The 24,636-nt window shown below is 34.8% G+C and overlaps 1 protein-coding gene across 2 annotated transcripts in view; it reads right to left on the minus strand.

Moving 5' to 3' along the window:
• Cbp80 (Nuclear cap-binding protein subunit 1) overlaps window positions 1–24,636 on the minus strand; it is a 63,423-nt gene that overhangs the window by 8,465 nt on the left and 30,322 nt on the right. For both annotated transcript variants that reach the window (XM_089105782.1, XM_089105781.1), the window contains 4 exons: window positions 24,076–24,263; window positions 12,010–12,138; window positions 5,605–6,796; window positions 3,580–3,693 (listed from right to left, as the gene is read on the minus strand). In XM_089105782.1, coding sequence (XP_088961908.1) covers window positions 3,580–3,693; window positions 5,605–6,796; window positions 12,010–12,138; window positions 24,076–24,263 — 1,623 coding nt within the window. The remainder of the gene's footprint in view (window positions 1–3,579; window positions 3,694–5,604; window positions 6,797–12,009; window positions 12,139–24,075; window positions 24,264–24,636) is intronic.

Genomic DNA, 24,636 nt, shown 5'->3' on the forward strand with positions numbered 1-24,636 from the left:
TACAAATATTTCAAATAAATAGAAAAAAGCAAGCATTTTTAGTCTTTTGAGTCTCATAATACATTGTTCAAGACTAAGACTGGTCCAGTCAAAGTGAGAAATTTTGGTTAAAGGGTTAAGCTGAATTTTGTAACAAGAAGTTTTTTCTTTCTTTGTAATTTAGTATAATCCCCGATTACCGAAAGCAACACTCTACTGGCAACCATCGAGTGCAGCGCTCCACTGGCAACACCGCAGAGGCAGACCCAGAAAGACCATGCACAGAATGTACAAGACAGATCTGTGAAATCTGAGCACCTCAATGCAGCCTCATATATATCGGCAGCAGAAAACATTGGCGGTACCTTCTTGACGCCCTGGGTGCCTCTGGCGGCACAGGCGGACTTAAGTTTAAGAAAAGAGTAGAATAAAACAACGCATTTATTTAACGGCCCAAACGTTCGTTCGTCCATTATAAAACAAAACGGCACGTTTTTTCAATTGTTTTGCTCGCTTGTAAAATTTTGATTTTATAATTCCACCTTTTAAATTTCTTTATTTGGCACATTCTTGGTAACAACTACTTAAACTGTCAAATCAATTCATCTATGAGGTCCCCCATAAATTGTTCGTAAATTTTATGTCACCGGCTCGAAATTTAGTGTGTTCGTGTCTTCAAATTCAGTGTGGACATTTTGGAGTGTGTGAATGAAGCATAAAAAAACCGTGCGACATGGAACTAATAATGGCAAAATATTATTTTAACTCAGTTAGGGGCATTTCAACTTACTAAGTGGGGACATTTTCAGCGACTAGGAAATGGCGGCTTACAAAATAAAGTTCAAACTGAGTTTGATTGACTAAACCCTAAAACTTGCAATAATAAGGGACAAGTTATAGCCGCGTCAATTGGGAGAGGGGCTTTGGCCCCCGAGGCTTTGATTTGTTTCCCCTCCCAAAGTTTGAGAAATCCCATTTTTTTGTTATTTCCTTCGAAATATAAAATTTGATTTGACTATTTTCATCGAAAAAAAGGTAACAAAATCCCCCTTTCATTTTGAAAATATACATTTTTCCTAATCTCCTACATTTTCACGAATTCACGCCCATAATACGGTAATATACCTATTTCCGGCTGCCTGTTGTTTAACCTGCACTATCTTCCTGATTTTCATATCACGAAATCAGGAAGTCGCATCACTATCTTGCAGTAGGGGTTTGGGGGATCATGTCATTCCCCGGAGGCATAGTTATGCCTTTAGCTGCTTCAATAAGAATTTCTACTTAAAACAATCAAAAATTTGATGTCAATATTGTTTTGAAATTTTCAACGTGTACGCTTAATAAAGGTATATTTTTCTTAAATTCCTGTCAAATTCAAAATATTCTTAATTAAAGTCAAAATAACAGCTTTAAATGCTGATAACTGGTCCACTCCTATCATCTTTATGGCAGAAAAAAGTCAGACTTATTTTCAAATTACTAAAAAATGTAGTTGCCAACTATACGCAGAAGCGCACTGGATTGACCAATACGAAGCATGGGTTTTAATCCTAGCTGCTGCACGGTTAAGCAACATACCATCTGTCCCTGTAAAAAGACCAACCAACTGAAACGCCGACAATTGTCAACACCATCTGGACAATTGTTCTGGAGGTCGAGGATCTTTATCCTCGGCCTATGTTCTATATTCTATGTTGAACATATTTTCTATGTATCACATCTGTTCTTGAGCATATGTAAAAAGACCAACCAACTGAAACGTCGACATTTGCAAACACTATCTGGACGATTGTTCTGGAGGTCGAGGTTCTTTATCCTCGACCTATGTTCTATATTGAACATATGTTCTATGTAACATCTGTTCTTGAACATATATAAAAAGACCAACCAACTGAAACGTTGACAATTGTCGACACTATCTGGACAATTGTTCAGGAGGTCGAGGATCTGTATCCTCGACCATGTTCTATATTCTATGTTGAACATATTTTCTATGTAACATATCTGTTCTTGAACAAATCTAAAAAGACCAACCAACTGAAACGTCAAAAATTGTCAATACTATCTGAACAATTGTTCTGGAGGTCGAGGTTCTTTATCCTCGACCTATGTTCTTTATTGAACATATGTTCTATGTAACATCTGTTATTGAACATATGTAAAAAGACCAACCAACTGAAACGTCGACAATTGTCAACACTATCTGGACAATTGTCCATGGTTCTGGAGGATCCTTATCCATTCTTTTACACATCTTTATGTTTGACTGTATATACCCCGCTTCAAGGTCACGTTCATTTAAACATTTAATACAATCTGTTTTCATAAATTGTACTGTATCATTTTGTTGGGTAGTACCATGGTAATAAGCAAAATTTGCTAAATGATTAATAAAATTTCCTAACATTGTGCTAGTTTACAAAATGTAGTTTTATTTGCATTTAAATCCGTATGAATAAATGATGTTATGTTTTAAGCAGCCTTTTACAGGATAAGCGTAATTCACTTAGTGAAGATTACCTATGCCACAAACTTGCACCCATGATTTTTTAAGAATGGGGAGGGGCAAAACTTACCTCAAATTGAGGAAACTACATTGCTTTTAATCACGTCTCAGAACATCTACGTATCTAGGAGAAATCTCAAGCTTTAGGTTATATGCGCCTGTTATGACGTCAACGTCTTCGTGTCTCAAGATCATGAAAATCTCAAGATTTAGGTTATACGTCCTTGTTATGACGTCAGTTGTAACGTCAACATTTTCGTGTTTCAAAATCGTGGACACCTCAAGATTAGGTTATATGTGCTTGTTATGACGTCAGCTGTAACGTCAACCTCCTCGTGTTTCAAAATCTTGGACATCTCAAGATTTAGATTATATGTGCCCTCTTATGACGTCATTTGTGATTTTCTTATAATTAGGTATCCCTTTTAGCCTACTACACTATATTATAAATATTTTTGTTAATTAAATAGGCACTGCATATTTCCTTTCAAATGAGCAATTTCCTTTCAAGTGAGCCCTTCCACAGCACAAGGCTAGTCTGCAAGAGAAAAAAAAAGGAAAAAAAGGGAAAAAAAGAAAAAAAAGGACACATCAGCGCTACCCATGCAAAAAGTAAGTTGTCTTGTTATTGAAGGGAGTCGGCTGCAATTTTCCTGTATAGGGGTTTTAAATAATAGCGATTCCAATGATGAACTTTTCGTTTCGATGCGTCGTCATTTTTCAGGGGTTTCAGGCTATTTTTCGAAATTCCCATATATTGGCTTTTCAAAATAATATTTTACTATTAAGACTAATTGAGATAATAGTTACCATTCCTGAATAATCTACAAATGTCAATTTTCACACAATAGATAGTTTTTTTTAACGCGTTTCTAAGTTTTGAATACTATGCACCGATGTTCATTCTGGCAGCCATGATGACAGCTAATGATGACAGCATCATTGCTAATGATGACAGCTAATGATGACATGAGGACAGCATGATGACAGCTAACCATGATGATGAATAAAGAACAGACTACAATCCAAAGTGCAATACAAACGTGCAACGTCCTTAGACGTACTCCCCAAATAGCCCCAAAAAAGCTTACCGTCAGAAAAACTTGCTGCAGTCTTCCCAGAGTCCAGCGGTACCAGTGAGTTTTAAAATCTTTGCCATCTGTGTCACAACGGACAATGTATTCAGACAAAATCATAATGAATCTCTAAAAGAAATTAAAAGATTAATATTAATTTAATTAAATTAATATTACTTAAATCAATTTTAATTCAGAATACAATAAATTTCAATCCAAGCAGAGCTGTTTCTGAAGAAAACATGCTAATCGAAATTAAATTAAAATTAGCAATTAAATTAAAGTTTCATTAGCATGAAAATATGCTAATCGTAAATCAAAGGAAATTAGTTGCCCAGTAGATACCAGGTAAGACAAATTTACATGGTAGTACGGATATACTATTCAAAATAAAACATTTCAAAAGAAATCAAATCGAACTGAAAAAAATTCTGTCTTTTATTTTTTAATTAATTTCTAAAAAATTTTTAAAACCGTACAAAAATACAATTACAAGAACCCATACTATTCAAAGGTCGCAAAGACAACTCTCGTGCAAAATCGTAGGTTTTTACGAAAGGCAGCAGTGTTTTACGAAATCACAAAATCGCAGGTCTTTCCGAAGGGCAGCAGTTTTTTAAGAAATCGAAAGTTTTTACGTAAGGCTGAGTTTTACCCTAGGTCTTTATGAAATCGCAAAATCAAAGGTTCTTTACGAAAGGCAGCAGTTTCTACTATAAACAATTTCTTCTTTATTAGCTAATTTTATTAAACTAATTTATTTATTTATTAAATAAACTGAGCTGAAATATTAAACTTAAACTATTAAATTAAAACTTAAGCTATTACGTTAAAAATTAAAACGATTAAATTAAAATTTAAATTATTTAAGTAATTTATTAACTAATTAATTTTGTTATCTAATTAACGAAAGTGACTTTCGACTTAAAAAATATTCAGAATCTCGGATTGTTTACTACAGGAATAAAAAAAACTTAAATTGGAAGACCGAACAATGTTTCTTCTTAAATATGTTTGGTGACACGTGGAATTCGAAATCTAGCTCGTTGAAAACAATTTAATACGTTCATTTTTTTTTCAAAACAGAAAATCAGCCTTAAATTCCAGGTATTGTGCAGCTAGTATTGTATTGTTTGCAATAGAACTACAAAAATAACTTCCTTTTTATAATTAATTCCTTAATATCGTGTTACGTTTTCATTTTTGTGAGAATTTATTAGCAAATTTCGGATATATAATATAAAAATAACGGAATCACGAATATAACATAAATTTTGGAATCATGTCGTATTTTCTACATTTTTAGGAAATAACGGCAAAAAGACAATGCTCATTCTACACCACACATAAATAGAGCAAGCAGTAGGCTAAACTCTGAAAGTTGAGATCATGATTTCAAATAACAAATTTAACGTGACTCTGGGGTAACGGCAAAATCTTACTACGAAATCTTGTAGAATCCGACCTCTATAACTCTTTCATATATATGCACAAAATAAGGCTACTACTAACAAACAGAAAATGTGACATAGAATATTCTCTCTTCGCCTCTCTGTTCTCCCCCCCCCCGTTTCTGTGACTAGAAAATCGTTAGATTAAGGTATTTGTTGACTCTGAGACAAGCGATTTTGCAACAAGCCTGCAGCTGTAACTTGCATCAAAAAGCGAGATACTTATTTTACTAGATTCATTAGTCTCAGACCTATCCAATCACCGAGCCAGGACTGATATTATCTAAACTTTTATTGGAGAAGGATCTAGATTTGCTTAAAAAATCAGAAAAATATACTTTTTTCAACAATTTTCAACGCATATTTATAGAATGTTCCATTTAAAGAACTAAGTACAACTAATTTAAGAACAGTAGTTCAGTAGAAAGATAAAACCCAATCTCAGTTTTTGCAATGATAGCAAAATCGTCGTCTTCGGTGGAAATATCTAAACTGCAGGAGAGCAGAAAAATAAACGGCCAAAAATTGCACAGGGAACAAAAACATTAAGCACAATAAATTTAATATAATTATTTAAATTTCCACTGACCTGGAATATAATCAAAAACAGGTTTTTCTGGTCAGTCTGCGCATGCTCCACTTTGTCTTCCATTCTTTCGATCAGCTCTTCCGTTGGTTTTTCGGATGGCATATCTACACCATGTTTCCTCTTCCTTCCTCTACCACACTCAGCTTCTGAATCACTTGATCCATCAGACGTAGCAGCAGCTTTAAGCTTCTCTTTTGATTCCGCCAATTCCCTCTCCAGCTTCGCCACTCTCTTGCTCATCTTCCTTATAGTCATATCCAAGATTTCCCAGATATACATTCGAGTCAAGTCTTGCATCATATCACGAGAGAAAAGCCAATTAGCAACAGCTGAACATTCAACAATTTCAGTGCGGAGCATCTTGTCCACCAGAACAGTCATCATTTGAGGATGATCATGCCAAATCTCGTAAACACTTCGAAGAATACAAATCTGCGCCTCTTCGTAACTACCTAATGCTTTCAAAATCTGATGATACTTGGCCAACGCTTGAAAGGCATGGGTGAAACTCTTGGCGCCGAGATAAAGCAGTGTCTGCACCAACACATCAATCTTCAATGGATTGTAAGGTGCGTCCGGTTCACCTTCTTCTTGTAACGGATTCGGCAAGTCTCGAAGCGTCAGAAAAGCTTCTTCTGGAGTAGTTTTCCTTTTCACAGATGCAATCAAATTCTGTGCCGCAATAACCACCACAGGGTCAACATTATTATTGTCTTCCGTATATTTATATCTAGGCTCTGGCTTAGGGGGCAGTAACTTCTCAAAATTCTTCTCTTTTGGAACAATGTCAACAACTCGCTGATAATACGACAACCTCAAACACTTCTCCAACACTTCTTGTACAAAACGAGGTTTTGGATGATCTTGCTCCATCTCAAGACAAGGAGTCCAATCATACCAAGACCACTTAAACTGAAAATTACTCAAGTGATAAGAAAACCAATTGGCGAATCGGTCAAAAGACGATGGGTTCATAGTGTCGATGCGGTCAAACAAGATTTCAACAGCCTGAGCCAACACTTGTGGAATAGTACTAGGTTGCGACTTGCACAACTCGATCATAAGGGACCCATAAGCAATTTCTAAGTACTGAGGGGTAGGCAACCTGAACAGCTCTCCGAGAATCACCTCAATGATCATGTATTCAAGGGGAACTTTTGATTTCTGAGGGAAGGCAAGCAGAGCAGCAGCACTAGATAAGAAAAGAGAAAGAAGGTGACAAAACATACAAACTATAAAAGGAAAAATAAGTGGCCGTAAAGATCAAAGTAAAATATAATTATCAGAATTATCAAAGAATGATCAATGTAAAAAGGAATAATCACAAAGAAAATTATTGACAAGAAAAAGTTATCATTTTGAAACAATTAAAATACGGAATTAAGATTTATTGTTTAATTACAAAATGAATCAACGTCACTAATCAACCCCATACTGTCACTCAGCTGTGGAAAGACATAAGAAATAAAATGAAAAAGTGTTCTTTGGGGTCTTTTATCAGAGTTTAAGTGGGGTCTTTTATCAGAGAATAAGTGGGGTCTCAGAGTATAAGTGGGGTCTTTTATCAGAGTTTATACTCTGATAAAAGACCCCACTAATACTCTGATAAAAGAACCTAACTACACTCTGATAGACGTATAAAACCCAGTTATCCGTTTTGCAATGAACTGGAGCGAGAGTGGAAGCCTTATGGCGTTCCTCCCTTAAAAGGCGGCTCCTTATTGATTTATGTCTGTGTGTGAGGGGGTGAGGGAAATGAGGATTTTGTTGGAATTGGTAGGGGGAGGGGCAGTTGGATCAGTGACACAGAGTTCCCTATTTTCTCTTTTTCCATTTCTTAGACTCATCGTAAAAAAAAAAAAAAAAAAAAAAAAAAAAAAAAAAAAAAAAAAAAAGCGAGACAGTCTGGTAAAAAGAACAATACTTGTATACATCTATTTTGCTATTCGGTATTGTACACAGTTTGCACTTTATTTATTTTAATTTCGTATGTAGGTAAAAAAAAATAAATTCTTGAGAGTATTATGTGCGAAATCGATTATAACAAAAAAAGTGAAAATCAGCCGAAACAGTCCCATATAAGAAAAGGGTAGCCACCCTTCCAGCCACCACTATGAACGCAAAAATATAGTTTGGGGTTCATCAAAACAAAATATTTAGGAAAAATGTGCACTAGATGATTCTAATTTAGGATTCGTATTCATATAATTCGTGTTCGTATAATGTTTTGTGATTATAGCGTAAAGAACAAATTACAATTTAGTGTTTGCAGAAGGCGCTTAGTATGACTACAGACTGCAGCCCCTCCATTAAGCGGGTATTTTCTTCTAGTTTTACTTGAAATTTAAACTTAAACAAATCATTAAATTATAATACAAAAAAAAATAATTGATGTAATTAATTACAAAAATTTATGGATTTAATTACAAATCTATATAGTTTAATAGCTAGGTTAATTAATTTAGATTCAGAAATGTCGAACTTGAAACTTAATGTCATAAGAATTTTTTTTTTAATTTAAAGTGTCTGTTGTGTTTTAGAATTTCTTAACTACGGTACGTATAGATGACTATAGGAAAGCTAATTTAGCTGTAAGTTATTTAAAAATCTGCACGAAAACTTATTTCCAACTTAATACTCTTACCTCACTTGATTGAGACCGTGATCTGGCTGAAATAGTTTTGAATGTTCTATCAACTTAGGCAGTATCTAGTCTACAGGGCATAGGTAACTTATGAAGGTGGGAACTAGCACTTGCATAGAAAATAGCAAGCAGCATCTGGCGTTTGGCACTTTTTACAACCTTCATAATTATTTCCTTTTTTCACAAACTGAGATCAGACACTTTTTACTCCACTAATTTTGCCAATTACAGTAAATCTGAGTCATCATTACAGTAAAAAAATAAGAAGAACCACCAATCACAAGATGGCAATGGAGATTTTTAGCGCTCGTTTCCACTCAGTTACTGATATTTTTTTTTGTATTTAGTCGTTAATTTTAAAGCTTAATTTTGCCGCAAACTAATTTTGGTAATACAACAACTACACCAATTTTGTCTTATAATACAGTAAAAATTGCCGAGAAACGTCAAACAGTAGATGGCATTGGTGATTTTTCACCACTAGTGCCATTGTTCTTTCTCAGAAGTTACCCACAATTGTTTTTACCTAGTCATTAATACTGATAGACAAGATTGCTTAATGCCCCCCCCCCTTCCCGCCCTCCACAAGAAATTCTTCCAGAATTAAGAACACGTAGTACCACAGAGTGTAAAAGCAGCTAACATATGAAAAAAGGAAAATAGCTTAAAAAAATAGTAGAGCTGTATTATCAGGGTACAGGGTAGAACTAAAAAGCAAGGAAATTTTTATAATACACCAAGTAACGTTGGATGGCGTTTACTGTTTTTCTCAAAATACCAATTTGGGACTCATATCGGTTTCCATGCTCTTTGAACTCAAGAAGGAGGGGGCATTATTTATTATTTGTTTTAAGTCCAAACACAAATGGGTTAATGTAGACTTAAGTTTTTTATTTTATACTTTTAAGTACACAAGTACTTAAACTCGATTCATCTCTACAATCTCAACTCCTCCCTCTAAAAAAAAATAATTTTTTTCAGCAAGGGCTCCTGCCAGTGGCACCTTAATTCCTACTACGTCATATTAAAGTACCAAATATTTATATCTATTCACTTTCCTTCTTTTAGCAAGGGCTGCTGCCAGTGGCGCCTTAATTCCTACTACATCATATTAAAGTACCAAATATTTATATCTATTCAGTCTCCTTGTTTAGGAAGGGGTGCTGCCACTAGCACATTAATTCCTACTGCGCCATATTAAAGCACCCAACACTTACTTCTATTCAGTCTCTTTCTTTTTTTTCAGGAAGGGATGGTGGTAGGTTCACAACTTGTGCTGTAAATTGAGTTCCTGGAAGTTCCATGACTTTTAACCCCGTTATTTCCTATAATTCTGATACAAATTGCTTGTTTTTGTTTTTAAGAAAAAGTCAGTAGATAATAAATTGTGCCTACGTCAATAATTACTAAGGTAGCGCTTTGCGCTGCCTAAGAAACCTCGAAATTATATCCAACTAGTTGGCTATAAATTGTCTATGTAGGAAAAATAAAAGGATAAAGAGAAAATAGCGAAAGGATAAAAGAGTGAACTGGCTGGATAAAAAAAATTAAAGTAGCTAAGAATTTTTACAGGTTCACAACTTGTGCTGTATCGGCTTCCATGAAACTCATCAATACAGACTTTTCTGTACTTCATAAGAGAAGTAGCACAAGCTCTGTTATACCAGGATATTTGCTTTTTAATAATTAGCAGAAGTTCATTATTCCTAGGGAAAGATGTAACCACAACTTAGTACGGAGGGGGAGGGGGTGGGATATGGTTGGCAACGAGAAGTGGCTAACAACCCAGTCAGATAATAAGTTTCTCTTTTTCCACGCTTTTGCTTTATTGAAAGTTACATTTTTTAAAAAGTTGTATGATAGCTCTATCAATGTTTTTGACCTTGAAAACAGTTAAAATTTATTCAATTTTTTTAATTCTTTTTGTTGTTGTTTTTTTATATCGAAGATTCGGTGAAATCCCCCATTCCCTGAATAAATACCATAGTACCATTTCATTGGGAGGGGGGGAAGAGAACGTACCCCATCCTAAAGTACCAAGTTATATTTACTTAAGACAATATATCAATAAGGTTAGACCTATCGACTAATTTACTGTTTCAGTACCCTTGCGGTAAGCAAGGTTTCGCTTACGTGTGGCCTATCGAAAATAGGCCACACGTAGAGTGCTACAAAGCGTTTCCCGCAACAAATGAGTAGTACCACAAAGGAAAAAAAATAACTGGGAGGCCGAAACTGTGGTATAAACTATAAGGACTTTATTAGGCGATATTTTCCCATATTCTACTCTTGGGTTATTAACCAGCCATTTATCAGGATTGAACATGTAGAAGAAAAAGAAGAAAAAAACATGTAGAACAAGAGACAGTGCCATAATCATGGCATTAGAACACCTTAAGGAAAACCAACCTTTGATTGCAAATTCGAACAATATTATCATCTATTCCGACTCTTTATCGAGCCTTGAGCTGCTGGCCTCAGCTCCAAAATATAAGTTGAACACTGACACTTATCACTGTCTCAGTATTATTGATAATCTTGCTTCAAGTTGCATATAAAATTATTTTCAGAATATTCCTAGAAACTCTGGCATAAGTGGTAATCATCAGGTTGGTGAAATAGCTAAAAATGCTATAAATATTGACCAACCAAGTGGGAGACCAATCCCAATTAGAGATATTTTCCGATGGAGGCTATCAGATATTAATTTTAATAAGATTAATCCTATCCTTTCCCCCTTTCTCAATAAGTATCTTTCTAAAATCTATCATAGAATTCGTTCTGGAACAAATGGACTAAATTTCCTTGCATTCTCATATAAGCTTTCTAATTCAAGTGGTTCAATTCCCCTGTCCCCTCTTTGCAGGCATTGTAATATGAATAATGAAACAATTGACCATTGCCTATTTGAATGTAATATGCTGACGTCTGCACAACATACCTTGCTGTGTAAACTGTTAAAATGCTTCAAACACCACAAAATCTCACTATCAGCCAAGAGCCTAGCCAACTATACCTGCACACAGAGCACAGAAATCGATATCTATAATCTTATATTTTAACTCCTTGAGTCAAAAGATCTACTGAAAGATATCTGAGAATATCTAACAAATAAGAGGCAACCAAGACAGTAGCTCTGTAGCCCACAAAGTGAAGCAAAAAGAAGAGGGCTAAATAGTACCAACTGAATAGCCCGCCTGCTGTGAATTAGAAGAAGAGACAGTCGACGAAGAAGAAATAGAACATCTAGAAGAAATAGAACTATAATAATTTGTTTGAAATTGTCGTCGTCATTACGCTTATATACTCACTTTTAAGTAAAACCCTCCAAAGGGGCAGTAAACTTAAATAAGTTAGCATCATACAAATAATTTTTAATGAATTTTTTCTACTAAGACTTGGTTGTCCAAGAGTTTTTATGTTAGGGAGATAAATCTTCAATAAATAAATCGAAAAAAAGTCCACCCCCCCCCCGCCCTATATTTTTGAGAGCATTTTGTATATTCACTTAAAATCTCGGCAAAAATTTTAAAAATTATTATTCCCGTAAAAAATAATAAAATAAAATATAATAAATAAATAAAAAATATAATGTATAAAAATAAAGAATAAATATACGAAAAAATTATTATATGAAAAAACAAATTAAAAAATAAACACAATATTAAACATTGAAATGAATTAAAAAATAAGTAAAATACTAAACAAAATAGGAAACTTTAAAAAAGGAAAACTAAATTTGAAAATAATAAATACCCTACCATTCTTTCCTCTCTGGAATGTTTTGATCCAGAATTTGCGATAAATGCTCTTCAATAAGGTATCTTTCAATTGAATGGGCACCGGGTAATACAGGACCAAGCTCCGGACAGTCGGTGTAATCAAACATTCTGCAATGAAAAACAAATCCAGAAATGAATATTATCAACGGAATAAAAAGAATTCTGAAATGAAATGGATAAAAACTAACCGTTAAGACGAAATTCACAAAAAAGCACACCTTATTATACAATATTATAACATTTTAATATTATTATAAATAAATATTTTATATATATTGTATTAGTTATAAATAAACTTTTATAAAGAATAATACAATATATATACATAATGTAATAGTTATATGATATAGTTATTATACATACAAAATTATCAGGAGAATCCTTTCTTCTATATAGCGCTAAGAGTTGTTTTCTTTTCTATAATATCTTTAAAATGAAAATAGTGAAATAAGAGCCAGATAAACCAAACTGGAGTCTAACATAAAAAATGTAGAAAAAATAAAATTTTATACTGAAGAAAAAAAAACTAATGAAAAGTCTCCTAAAAAGGTTTTTATAAAACAATCTATGTAGAATATTCTTGATAAGAAGAATATTATTATAAATATTATACATTTTTTTTTGTAAAGCTACAATGACTATGATAAATGAGAAGATTTTTCGAGGAGGTGGGGGTAGAAAATACAATTTAGTATCTCAGACTTTCTTCCTCTGTTCAAACTGTTATTAACAATTTTATTTTAGCTGACAGAAACAGAATTGTTAATTTACAAAAGTTTTTTGCTAGTTATTTACACGTACGTATTTATTCACGATAATATGAGAAGCGTTTTTGTTATTATTACTTATTTATCATTACTTAAATTAATCATTAATTTATTTAAATTAAGTTTCTTAATCCATAGGTAAACTTGCTATTTTCAAGCTCCACTTTTTATGTCACTTTTATTACTCGTCGTTTTGGGTTAAGGTTTGAAAAGAGGGTGAAGAAATGTTCAAAAGCCAAATAAATCGAACATGTGTTTTTTTAAAATTAAAAGAATTGGAAAAATAGGAAGACAAGTCTGCGAACTAGAAATTACAATATTTAAAGCCACACTCATGACAGTGGCGAAATATGGCTCAAAACATGGGCGCTTCAAAATACTGAAGATTTTTAAAATGTTTTCAAAACGTATTGCCAAATGACATTTTTTAGGTACTTGTTTGACTGTACATCAAACAGAAACTTCCACGAAAAATGTGATTCGATACCACTTCCTAGGACTATAATGAGGGAAGGTTAAAATGACTAGACCATCTACAAATACCCAAGCCTTCGCATGAAGAATGACACATTGCCGAAGATTGCGCTTTTTGGCCGTTCATCTCGGGCATAAGAAAAAAGCAGGTTGTCCTTGAATGATGTGGAAAAACGTCATAAGAAGGGATTTAAAGGACATTAGAACTAAACGGAAGGGGTAAAGAGTGAACCTTTGAAAAGATTGGGTTAGAGGGCGCGCATGGCCGAGCTTAGGCACCCAGGTGTTGCTGTGACTTACTAGTAGTACTAGTTTTAGGTAGTAATATCGCTCTTTAGTTTTTTAAAGCCTATATTTGAAAAATGTCTTTTTTAAAGTTGATCTGTTTAAATCTAATCAATGAAAAAAATTAATATGAAACAACAATTCATAAAAAACAGAAATTAAATTTTTTTGCCATGTTAAGAAATATCCGGATTTACTCATATGCTATTCCCTTCTCTTCTTGGTTAAGTAGTTGAGCTCCAAAGTAACAAAAAGAAGGAAATAACAAAAACAAAGAATAAACAAATAATAATAACAGAGGTAAGAAAGGAAGAACAGCAAATGAGGGAGGAAATAAAGGTGAACCCAGAAAGAAAGGTGAGCAAAATTAACGACTGATGGTTTTTATAACTTTTGGTTTTGACAATATTTAATGAGGTGTAATTAAAAAAAATATAAAGCTTTAGTTGAGAAAAACTCATCAAAATAGAAATTTTCATCTTCTAGAAGTCGGTTAGAAGAAACTACACTTTTCTAAATGCATTTTTCTGCGAAAAAAATAGAGTATGCTTTACGACAGAATTTTGTCTCTCTTTTAACCCTTCCGGTCACTGTACCCTCACCTGAGGACATACTCTAAATGCCCCATTTTCAGAAACCCGTTACATGGAGCAACTTCGTATATTTAGGCTCCATACTCACCGATGTTCAAAACATAAGTGTTACAATTTTCATCAAAATCACATCAAATTTTTATTTGTTGTGGCTTATTGAAGTTGAACCCTAACTGTGTGTCAGGAAATGGACGTACCGGGTAGGATTATTCCAGTTCTACTGCAGTTCTGTGAGAATAAGTATGTAAACAACTACCAATTTTTTCTTCCTTATTTCCAGAATCATCTATTGGCACTTATTTTTGGCAATAAAATCTATAAACAGAGGTCACTGATTTTTTCAAAAATTTGATGTCCTTGTCTGAGGACAGTGTGACTTGCGCTCCACTTTTCAGCCGATTTTTGTCATGTTATTTTTGGCAGTTTCCTCGTTATGTTTTGCTGTTTTCTTTCTTCGTTTTCTAGTGTTTTTTCTGTCTTTTTATATACTTTCTCGACTTTTTTTCCTGGTTCATCTGGTATGCGTCCAATAAGAAGAGTCCGGTATACAAATATAATAAACATGTTGAACGAGATAGATTCCAATTTGTCTGAGCTTTCTGACTTGCCAAACTTGGATGATAAATAGGAGGATTAGACACCAACAAACGTGCGAAACCAGAGTGATGATGCTGAAACCTTATCAGAAAGTGTATGATGAAAATACTGAACCCAATGGCACGGCAGCATCAAATTTATAGGGGCGTGGACTGATCTGGAAAAGCGCTTCCTTTAGAAAAGATGTCCTAGATTGTGGAGTAAGTCTACAGCCAGTCGGGCGAGAAGAGTCTGTGGAATACTTCAATGAGTATTTTGATTCAAACTTTTGTGAATATGCGGGAGAACAAACTAACTTACACTCTGTCCGAGAAACAGGAACGAGCATCAGCAGTACTGCTACGAAGATAAACAAATTCACTGGAATTCACATTGGTATGAGTACCTTCAAGTATCCCAGATATCGCATGTATTGATGCAGACAAACTCACGTGTTGCTTATAGCTGACGCCTTAAATTTCAACAGATTTTGACGAATTCGGAGCTTCTTTCACTTGGTCGACAAAAATTCCAAGGATCTGAACAGGCCGGATTGGCTGTGGAAGGTTCGGCCTGTAATTGACTAAGTCCTGCAAGATACTGAGAGTATCCCCCCTTCTAATAAATTTTAGTTGATGAGCAAATGGTTCCTTACACTGGAGCCTTCAACATAAAACAGTATATAAGTGGCACACCAATCCCATTGGGAATAAAATCTTCATACTCTGCAAAAGCAACAGAGTATTCCCGATCCTCGATGTCTATCAGAGGAAGAAGAGTATCCTTACTAACGAACAGAAGGAGCTTGGATTAAACCCAGGTATGGTTCTAGCCTTGGCAAGTTATTTGCATCTTTTTACTTATACGAATTTTTTTTTTTATAGCTTCTTTATAAGAATACCTCTGCTACAAGAGCTGGAAAAGAAGGAGTTTTACGGTACAGGTACCATAAAATTACGAAAGTACCCCAAGGTACATGGTGCAAAGCTCAACTCTGATACAGCCCTCCAGAAAAGGGGTAGAGGATCTTGCTATGAATTAGTAAGTGGCAACTTGTGTCTGGTGAATTGGATGATCAGCAGATCAGTCATTATTATCTCAAATATAATAGGAGGTAGAGAAGTGAAGAAATGGTGCAGAATCAACAAGGCTGAGGTACCGGTAAGGCAATCAGAATTTATTGCAGTGTGTGACCAGTCTAGGGGCCGAGTCAATAAACTCGACCAAATGGTTTTGTACTATCTAGTCTTCATTCGGCCCAGGAATTGGACACTGATGCTTGTATTCCACACGATCGACTTGGCGGTAGTTAAAAGCTTGCTTGAATACACCGAATTTCAAAAGGCTCAAAAGTCCGAGAACTCTATGGAGTTCTTGACTTTATGTCTAGAAAAGGCCGAGTCTCTAATTATGAGCAAAGAGGTGATGCCCATGCGACGAGGGAGGCCATGCTCGGTCCCTTTGACCAGCTTCGTCAGGAAGAGGAAATCAGTTGCCCCTCTGTTGCTGGGCCGTCCCAAAAGAGGAAGGCAAAATTCCGAAGAATTTTGCTCTGCCATAAAAGGTGACTTCTTTTGCCCACTGGCCTGAAAAAAACAAAACTTCAAATACAAGGTCCTGTTATGCCTGGAGGAAGCCAGAAACTGCTTTGTAAAATTTCACATTCTTAAATAAGAACGTAAAATGATATAAGAATGTACTTAAATAAGATAAAAACGTATTTTGTAATCTCGGTTTCTCACTGATTTCTATAGATAGAGTATTTGGATACATAAATGATGTCATTTTGTCCTAAGCCAAGTACATTCAAAATCAGGCACAACGAGAGATGTAAAATTCTGAGACAAAATACTGTATCATCTTGGGGTGTCAAAACTTATAAAAACAGTAGTTGTATAATTTTCACGCTCTCCAATAAAATTCGTGACTGAAAGGGCTAATAAAGAACAAAAACTAATGCTCTTTTAATGAAAAAAAAACTTTTGGTTAATGTTTCTGGTCAAGTTAGAATTGTGTGCTGTTTTGTTTGATCCGCATGGCACTTTGCTCCGGTTTGGTTTCCGGCGATTAGTCAGTGTTGGGCGGCTGATTGATATTTTCGTTTTTAGAGCATGTGTATGTTTTTATTCATTTCTCTTTTTTCTTTTGTCTCCCTTTTTAGTTGTTTCTCCTTCCATTCCTGGCCATGGAGCCTTCCGAGGGGAGATGGGGATTTGATGTTTGATGCCGAATATGTGATCTTGGTACTAAAAACTTAGGTATCTTATTAGGGGTATTTCAATCAATGCCGATCCTCACAGTTGATTTATTGTGAATGGGGTATTAGTTCTTGTCGTCTAATCATAAACCAGTTTGAGTCCTTAACATAAATAATGAGACTAAAAATTCACCAGGTGTGTCAATTGGGGAGAAGGGGGAAAATTGTCCCCTTTAATATTAATATTTTGTAACACATTTTTGGCATTACCAGCGGAAATACCTTCTCGGGCATTTTCACTGAAAAAATCGAAGTAACAACAGCAAAATTGCAGTAGACAAGTGGCAACTTTGGTGTCATTCTGACTTTTTAAGAATTGTAACACTTTTCACACTTTCGGACCAAAATTTGGCACTTTAATCTAACCTGACAATTCTTATGGATTTTTTAAAGCTTTTTCATAATAAGTAAAATCACATATACTCTTAATATACTATATGTAACAGAAGGTTTACGACGATGGAAGCAAGGAGCATATTAGAAAGATAGCTTGAGGTGGGCCAGGTAGGCTGAAATGAAGCTGATCAAGGCTCTCATCGCAGAACTTATTTTTTACCTTGTAGTGTTAATTTTTATGTGGTACTAAACAATTCTTCGACTTTATCTTTGTAAAGTGATTCGAGGGAAAAATAAGAAAATATTAACAAGAGGAAAGTGAATAAAGGAAATAATAAGGAATAAGAATAATAAAGAACAGAAAATAACATAGAAAAAAGGTGAATAACAAGAAAAAAAGGAAATTTCCCCCGGGAAGCAAGAGCATATCCAGGATTTTTGCTAACGAGAATTAGAACTATTCTGGCAAAATAGTCTAATTATAGTAGACAAACAAACAATTCAAAATATTTAAGCTAAACCCATTCTTGGCGGGTGTAACCATTTGGCTCATTCGCTTATTATTCTGCTTACCTGTAAAGGGCAAAAAATCCCTATACATCCCTAATCCCTATATATCCCGGTAATTCGTTTTTGTGTGCATCGCATAACGGGCATCATAGCTGATAACCCAAACCTAAACTGTTCTAACCGTAATGGTAGCGTGCTGCCGTATTAAGGAGAAAGTGCGTATCCCAAGAAGTAATTTTTCTATCTCATATTTTATGGTAGGTGTGGGGAAGATATCCCTACTCTTGCCCCTATTTTACAGCTGGGTTACCTAGGGATGATACTAATTGGTGAATTTCTAGTAGAGGTAATTTTATGACACTCGGGAAAAGAAGAAGATATTTGAGAAGGGTGATAATCAAGAGCAGTCCTTACAATTGTCCGATATTGGAGATTGGGAGGAAATGGGAGGAACTAGAGAATGGGAGAAAAATTTGTTACATTTTCTGGGGAAGTGTGAAGGGTTAAGGGATTTGAGAAATAAAGTTTTGGAATGGATGAGGGGAAGAGTTGTACATGGAAATAGTGTTGGGGAGTGTGCAGACACAGTTTTAGGGGTTGAGGGGAAAGAACACTTGCCCCGAATGCAGAAATTTTAGGGGGGCAAAATGTCAAATAAACAATCTAATGGTTATAGTCATTTAGTAAATTTAATTTTTATCAAAACAAAGTAAAGGCCTAGTTGGCAGTAAGTATAAGCAAACTGGATCCTAAATTTTCATTTTCCCCATAGCTTCATCACATTCTCGTTAGGAACCTAACGCGATAATTTAATACTAGATGATAAACAATTTTGCAAGGCTAAAGTAAGAAAAGTCAGATTTAAATAAATGAAAAATTTTGTTGATAACTGCAATTTTTCTTAATAAATGATTTTTTTTTTTAATTTGACCTTAAAATTATTTTTTCGGAAACAGAGGGGCGGGGCGCTACCCCAGACGCAAGAGAGGCCAGAACTACCATTGGGAGTGGATGTTTTATTAGCAATATGAATCTGGCGCGGTTTATTCGTATAGGCATGATCCGCCGGGAGGGTAGTTCTGTGAGTTCTCCGCGGGGGTGGGGGCGGTCCATATTAAAATGAATTAGATTTGCATATTTTTCCAACTCTTTGCACATGTAATCAAAACAAATTAATTAGATAATTCATATACATGCAGGGCAAAGGACTAATTTATTCAGTCTGGGACTAACTCTATTCTAGAAAGCATGAAATTTAAAAAAAATCGATGTTCGTGATAGTCGATTCAGTGCATTGTTCTTGTTTTTCGATTAATGGACTCGATTCCCCAAATGAAGGAAAATTGTCAGGGAAGGGGGTATTTTTCAGATGTTTTTCATTTGAAAATACAACCATTCAGCTAATGAACTAAATGCTATATTAAATATATTAATTAGCTCATAAATTGCTATATAATTAATCGTAAAAAATACATTAATTATTTAATTAAGAACAGTGTTAGCCAACGAATCCAACAAAGTAATCAAGTGGTCAATAAAAAATATATTTATTAACTTAAATTTCGACTATTGTAAACTATTATAGTAAAACATTGAATATTAACTTATGTAGAATAAGGTACAAAATCGGAAATAATATAAATAAAAATAAAATATTTTGACTTTCAAATATTAATCAAAACATATCATTTAATTAAAAGAAAAACTGATAATACAGTTACCACAGCAAATACCTACACTAAAATTTACAGCCACAAGTTAATTACAAAAATATTATCAATTAACCAAAAAAATAAAATACTTGGAAATAGATCAAAATATTTTATTATATAAGCATTAATTATTCAATTTGTTATGACATCTTTCATACTACCAGTTCACCAAACACTTAGAACCCCATACCACTAGTCAACCTTTTGCCTAAATTGTTTCCCAAGAACTGGGTCTGCTGAATTGAGTCTTCTTTTAGAACTTTTACAGATAAGGAATTTCTAATTGATTATATAGTCTTCAGAGTAATGATTGGTCTAGTGTTCTTGAAGCTAATGATGTAGAATGAACAACGAGTTTATTTTTGTGCCGTATAGCAACTGTTGGAAATGCATTTCCCTCTTAGAAAGATCAATGCTACACATATGAAGACTTCTCTGTTCAAGGTTGCATGTAAAAGTAAGACACAGGATGGTCTACTGAAGTATTAACAATATAAAATGTGCTCACTTCTTCAATATATGCAGCCAAAAAGCTGTATTTTTCGCGTCGAATTGATGAGTGCAAGGGGAATTTGGGCAAAGTTTGGACTGTAATTAATAAGGCTCTTTCCCGCAAGAAACTCAAACAGTCTTCACCGTGTCTGTACAAGAAAGTTGATAGATCCATTGTGGTAAAAAAAAAACTACAGCGAGCGCCTTCAATTCGTATTTCATCACAATTCCTTCGGTTTTCATTCCACCCCAGCATTTTGTATCTAACCCCGTTTCACATATAACTAACGTATATTTTTCTTCTGGTGTTTTCCCTCATTTATTAATAGCTGCTAATATTGTACCTTTGTATAAAGAAGGTGATTCGTCTCTAGTTTCAATCTATAGACCTATTTCTCTTCTTCCCGTCATCTCTAAGGTTGTTGAAACAGTAGTGTATCGTAGGCTCTCTCCCATTTTCTCTCCTTTGCATGCACTCTCAGATGCCAGAGTTTGTACAAGTGAGTCAATCTGGACAAGGGGTTGTGCATTTTAGATGTATTTCTTGGCTTTTCAAAGGCATTTGATATGGTTGACCACTCTATTATTTTATCTAAACTATCTTTATTTGGAGTGAGCGGAGTCCCACTAGAATGTTTCAGGTCTTACCTCTCAGGGAGATCTCAGTGCGTTTCGGTTAATGGTACTTGTTACTCTACTTAGCCTATATTGAAAGGTGTCCCACAGGACTCTGTACTTCGACCACTTTTGTTTTTAATTTATATTAATCATCTTGTTGATGGTCTTCATCCCCTTGTGCATCCTATTCTTTTTGCTGATGACAGTAACTTTTTCATTGCTGCAGTGAACCTGCCATCTGCCACTTTCCTAGCTCAAGGTCTTCTTAATAAAGTAAAAGATTAGTGCTGGTCAAATGGTATGACTCTCAACAGCCAAAAAAGTGCCATTATACACTTCAGGACCCTTATCGTATGAGAGACGTAAGGGAGCCAATCATCCTGACTTATGGGAATGATATTATACCGCTAGCTACTATAGTGAAATTTCTTGGTGTGTATCTTGACTGTTTTCTTTCTTTTAAACCCCATATAACTCATACCCGTTCCCTTGTCCTCCGCCAATCTTCAATGTTATACAGGGTTAACTCATTTCTTCCCCCAGATGTTATGCTTTCTTTTTATTATGCTTTTATTTTTCCTTACCTTTCTTATTGCTGTTCTGTCTGGGGTAGTACAAATAAATCTCTTCTCTGCTCACTTCAAAGATCCCAAAATAGGGCAGTGAAGGCTACTTTTCTTCTACCTCGCTTTTACCCTTCCTCTGATCTTTATAATGATACCAGAATAGCTCCGCTGGATCGTATTGTGGGTAAAAGTTACCTTTATTTAGCGTATTCATGCTTTTCTAAGTACACTTCCACCGTCTATGCAGCAGTTTTTCTTTCTGTCTGGCTCAGGCAGGTACTCTTCTTTTTTACGTAGTTCTTATCGCAGATTTATTTTACCTAAACGATCATCAACAGCAGGCCTGTTTATCAATCAATTCTACTATGGAACTCCATCCCTCCTGATGTCCCTCTATCTCTTTCTGCAAAGGCAGTTTATCACCGGGTCTTTCCAGGTATAGTAATTTTTTTCCCTTTTTTCTAATTCCATCCGAATTTGTACGTCTCTCTTCTCTTCATTTAATATATTTTTCAGATTTTAAAATTTTTTCGATTCTATCCTAATTCTTTATCTCTTTTCTTCATTTAAATATTTTTTTCAGTTAGGCCTATATGTTAATGGTCTTCATCCCTATGTGCACATTCTTCTTTATGCTGACGGTAGTAACTTTCTCATTGCTGCAGCGGACCTCCCATCTGCTCTTCCGTAGCTCAAAGTCTTCTCAATAAAGTGAAGGATTAGTTCTGGTCAAACGGTATGGCTCTTAACAACCGGAAGAGTGCCATTGTACATTTCAGGAACTCATCGTATGTGTGACGTCCAGAAGACACACATCCTGACTTATGGGACCGATTTTTTACCGCAAGCTACTACGGTGAAATTTCTTGGTCCTTCTTGACTATTCTTTTTTTTCTTTTAAACCCCATATTACTCACACCCGTTCCTTTATTTTCCGTCAGTATTAAATGTTACGCCAGGTTAACTAATTTTCCCCAAGGTGTTATGCTTTTTCTTTATTATGCTTTCATTTTTCCTTACCTTTCTTATTGTTGCTCTATCTGGGGTAGTACTAACAAACCTCCTCTGTGATGACTTCAGAAGCTAAAATAGGACGGTGAAGGCTACTATTTTTCTCCCTCGGCTATACCCTTCTTCTAATCTTTATATTAATAACAAAAGCGCTCGGCTGGATCGTATTGTGGATAAAATTAATTTTGATTTAGCGCATTCTGCTTTTCTAGGTATACTTCCACCGTCTCTACAGCAGCTTTTCACACAGACAGGCTCAGGTAGGTACTCTTCTTCTTTGCGTAGTTCATCTTGCAGATTTACTGTACCTCAGCGATCATCAACAGATGCTCAGAGGTCTCCTGTTTATCAAACCATTCTACTATGGAGCTCCATCCCTGCTGATGTCCCTCTATTTCTCTCTGCAAAGGCACTTTCTCAGCGGGTCTTCTTCTTCTTCTTCTTCTTTTCTCCCTCGTTTTTTTTTTAATTCTATCCCAATTCATATGTATCTCTTCTCTTTTTTTAAATCATTTTCAGAATCCTTCGTATCTGTTAAATGTCCTTGTTTTATTCTAGTTTCTTACTATATGCGTTTTAGTGTTTTATAAAAGGCAAGTGTTTTAGTATTGTATTGTGTGGGCCACTACAAGCCAAGCTTCTTGGACCTAGTAACCACTTTAGGTTTGTAATAGTTTGTTTTAGTATTAATAAAATGATTGATTGATTGAATATAATCAGTCAGTCCCTTTAGACAATCCGTATACATAACGTTCATCAACTTAACGTGTACACACATTAACATATATGTGTATCCACGTATACACATAATATGACAATCCGTATATACATAACGTATAAACATTTACTTTACCTAAACGTTCATCAACAGCAGCTCAGAGGTCTGAAATTTATCGTTCTACTATGGAACTCCATCCCTTCTCATGACCCTCTGTTTCTGTCTGCAAAGGCAGTTTCCTGGCGGGTCTTTCCTTAGTTTTGGTCCAGTAAACTTTTTCCCTCCTTTATTTACTTTTTTTCAGGAATTCTATCCCAAATGATATATCTCTCTCCTCTGCTTCGAAAATTTCGAATATTTCAGGAACCTTCCTAACTATTAAAATTCTTGCTTTCTTCTTTTTTTGTACTCTAATGTATATTCTCCTTTATCTTCATTTTGTATGTATTATGTGATTTAGCGAATTGTTTATGGTCTTTTCTGTGTTTTTATTGTATTGTGTAGCCCACAACAAGCTGAGCTTCTTCGGCCAAATAACCGTTTCACGTTTGCAATAATTAATAATTATTTTACAATAATTAAGAAAATTACATGTGTAGCTTCAGTACGAATAGAATGATCGATCATTGATTGAATTTCCTAGTAGATATTGTATTTACTAGAAATTAAATTAAAAAAAAAAATAATTAAGATAACAAGATAGAAATATATATGACCGTACCTAGGGGGAGTGCCCGTTTTGAACCACATCCCCCCCCCCCACCAAAATAAGATATCAAACTAGAACAAAAGTAACCAAAATACATGTAAATAAATTTGTTACATTTTGCGAAGTTTTTTTTTTGGTAGCCCCACCGCAAAAAAAAACTGGATACGCCCTTGGAAATATACTTAGTTCAGCAGTTGCCTATATTAAAAATTCAAAAGTATATTGCGAATTAAAATGATAAAAAACAAGGGAGTATCCAAGATTTTTTTTTTTAAGGGTGCTACAAAAAAAATCTTCACAAAACGCATCAACAATTTGTTTATGTGCATTTTTGCTAATTTTTCACAGGTCAGACAAAAATTTCGGGGAAAGGGGGGGGGGGCACGCCCTCTGCATACAGCCTCAGCAAAAGTTAACTAACCTGAAAATAACTTTTGGCATCGGATACACCATCGATTCAGTATGGCGTGGAGGATTGAGAGGTGGGAGACTATGTTGCAGAGCTTCACTGAGTAACGTGTCAAAAGCCAAATAGGGACGGACAATATGTTTCTCTTGCCAGTAGTCATTTCGGAGCTTGGTGATTTGAAACCACAAACATTCTAGATACTACAAAAGGGATACAATGACAGGGTTATCCAGCTATAAAAAACTTCCTCTTTTAAGGGGATTAATTTCAAAAACTTTTTCCACAAAACAGGTTTTTTGTGGATACAACGGGATATAATGACAGAGGGATAAAACAAAAGAGATACAATGACAGAGTTATCCAGCTATACAAAACCTTCCTCTTTTAAGGGGAATAATTTCAAAAACTTTTTCCATAAAACAGGATTTTCAACGAAAGTAAAGAGCTCCATTAAGCCAATGAGCAGAAATAAAGTCAAATAATCTTCCAAGCGTAAAACTACCACAAATAACTATCAACAAATAAATGAAATAAACGAATAGAAATTACAATAAATAGCCAAGACAAACTCAA

The sequence above is a fragment of the Artemia sp. Qi Xiang Cuo genome, chromosome 20 (assembly GCF_049724085.1).
Source record: "Artemia sp. Qi Xiang Cuo chromosome 20, ASM4972408v1, whole genome shotgun sequence".
NCBI classification, from domain to species: domain Eukaryota; kingdom Metazoa; phylum Arthropoda; class Branchiopoda; order Anostraca; family Artemiidae; genus Artemia; species Artemia sp. Qi Xiang Cuo.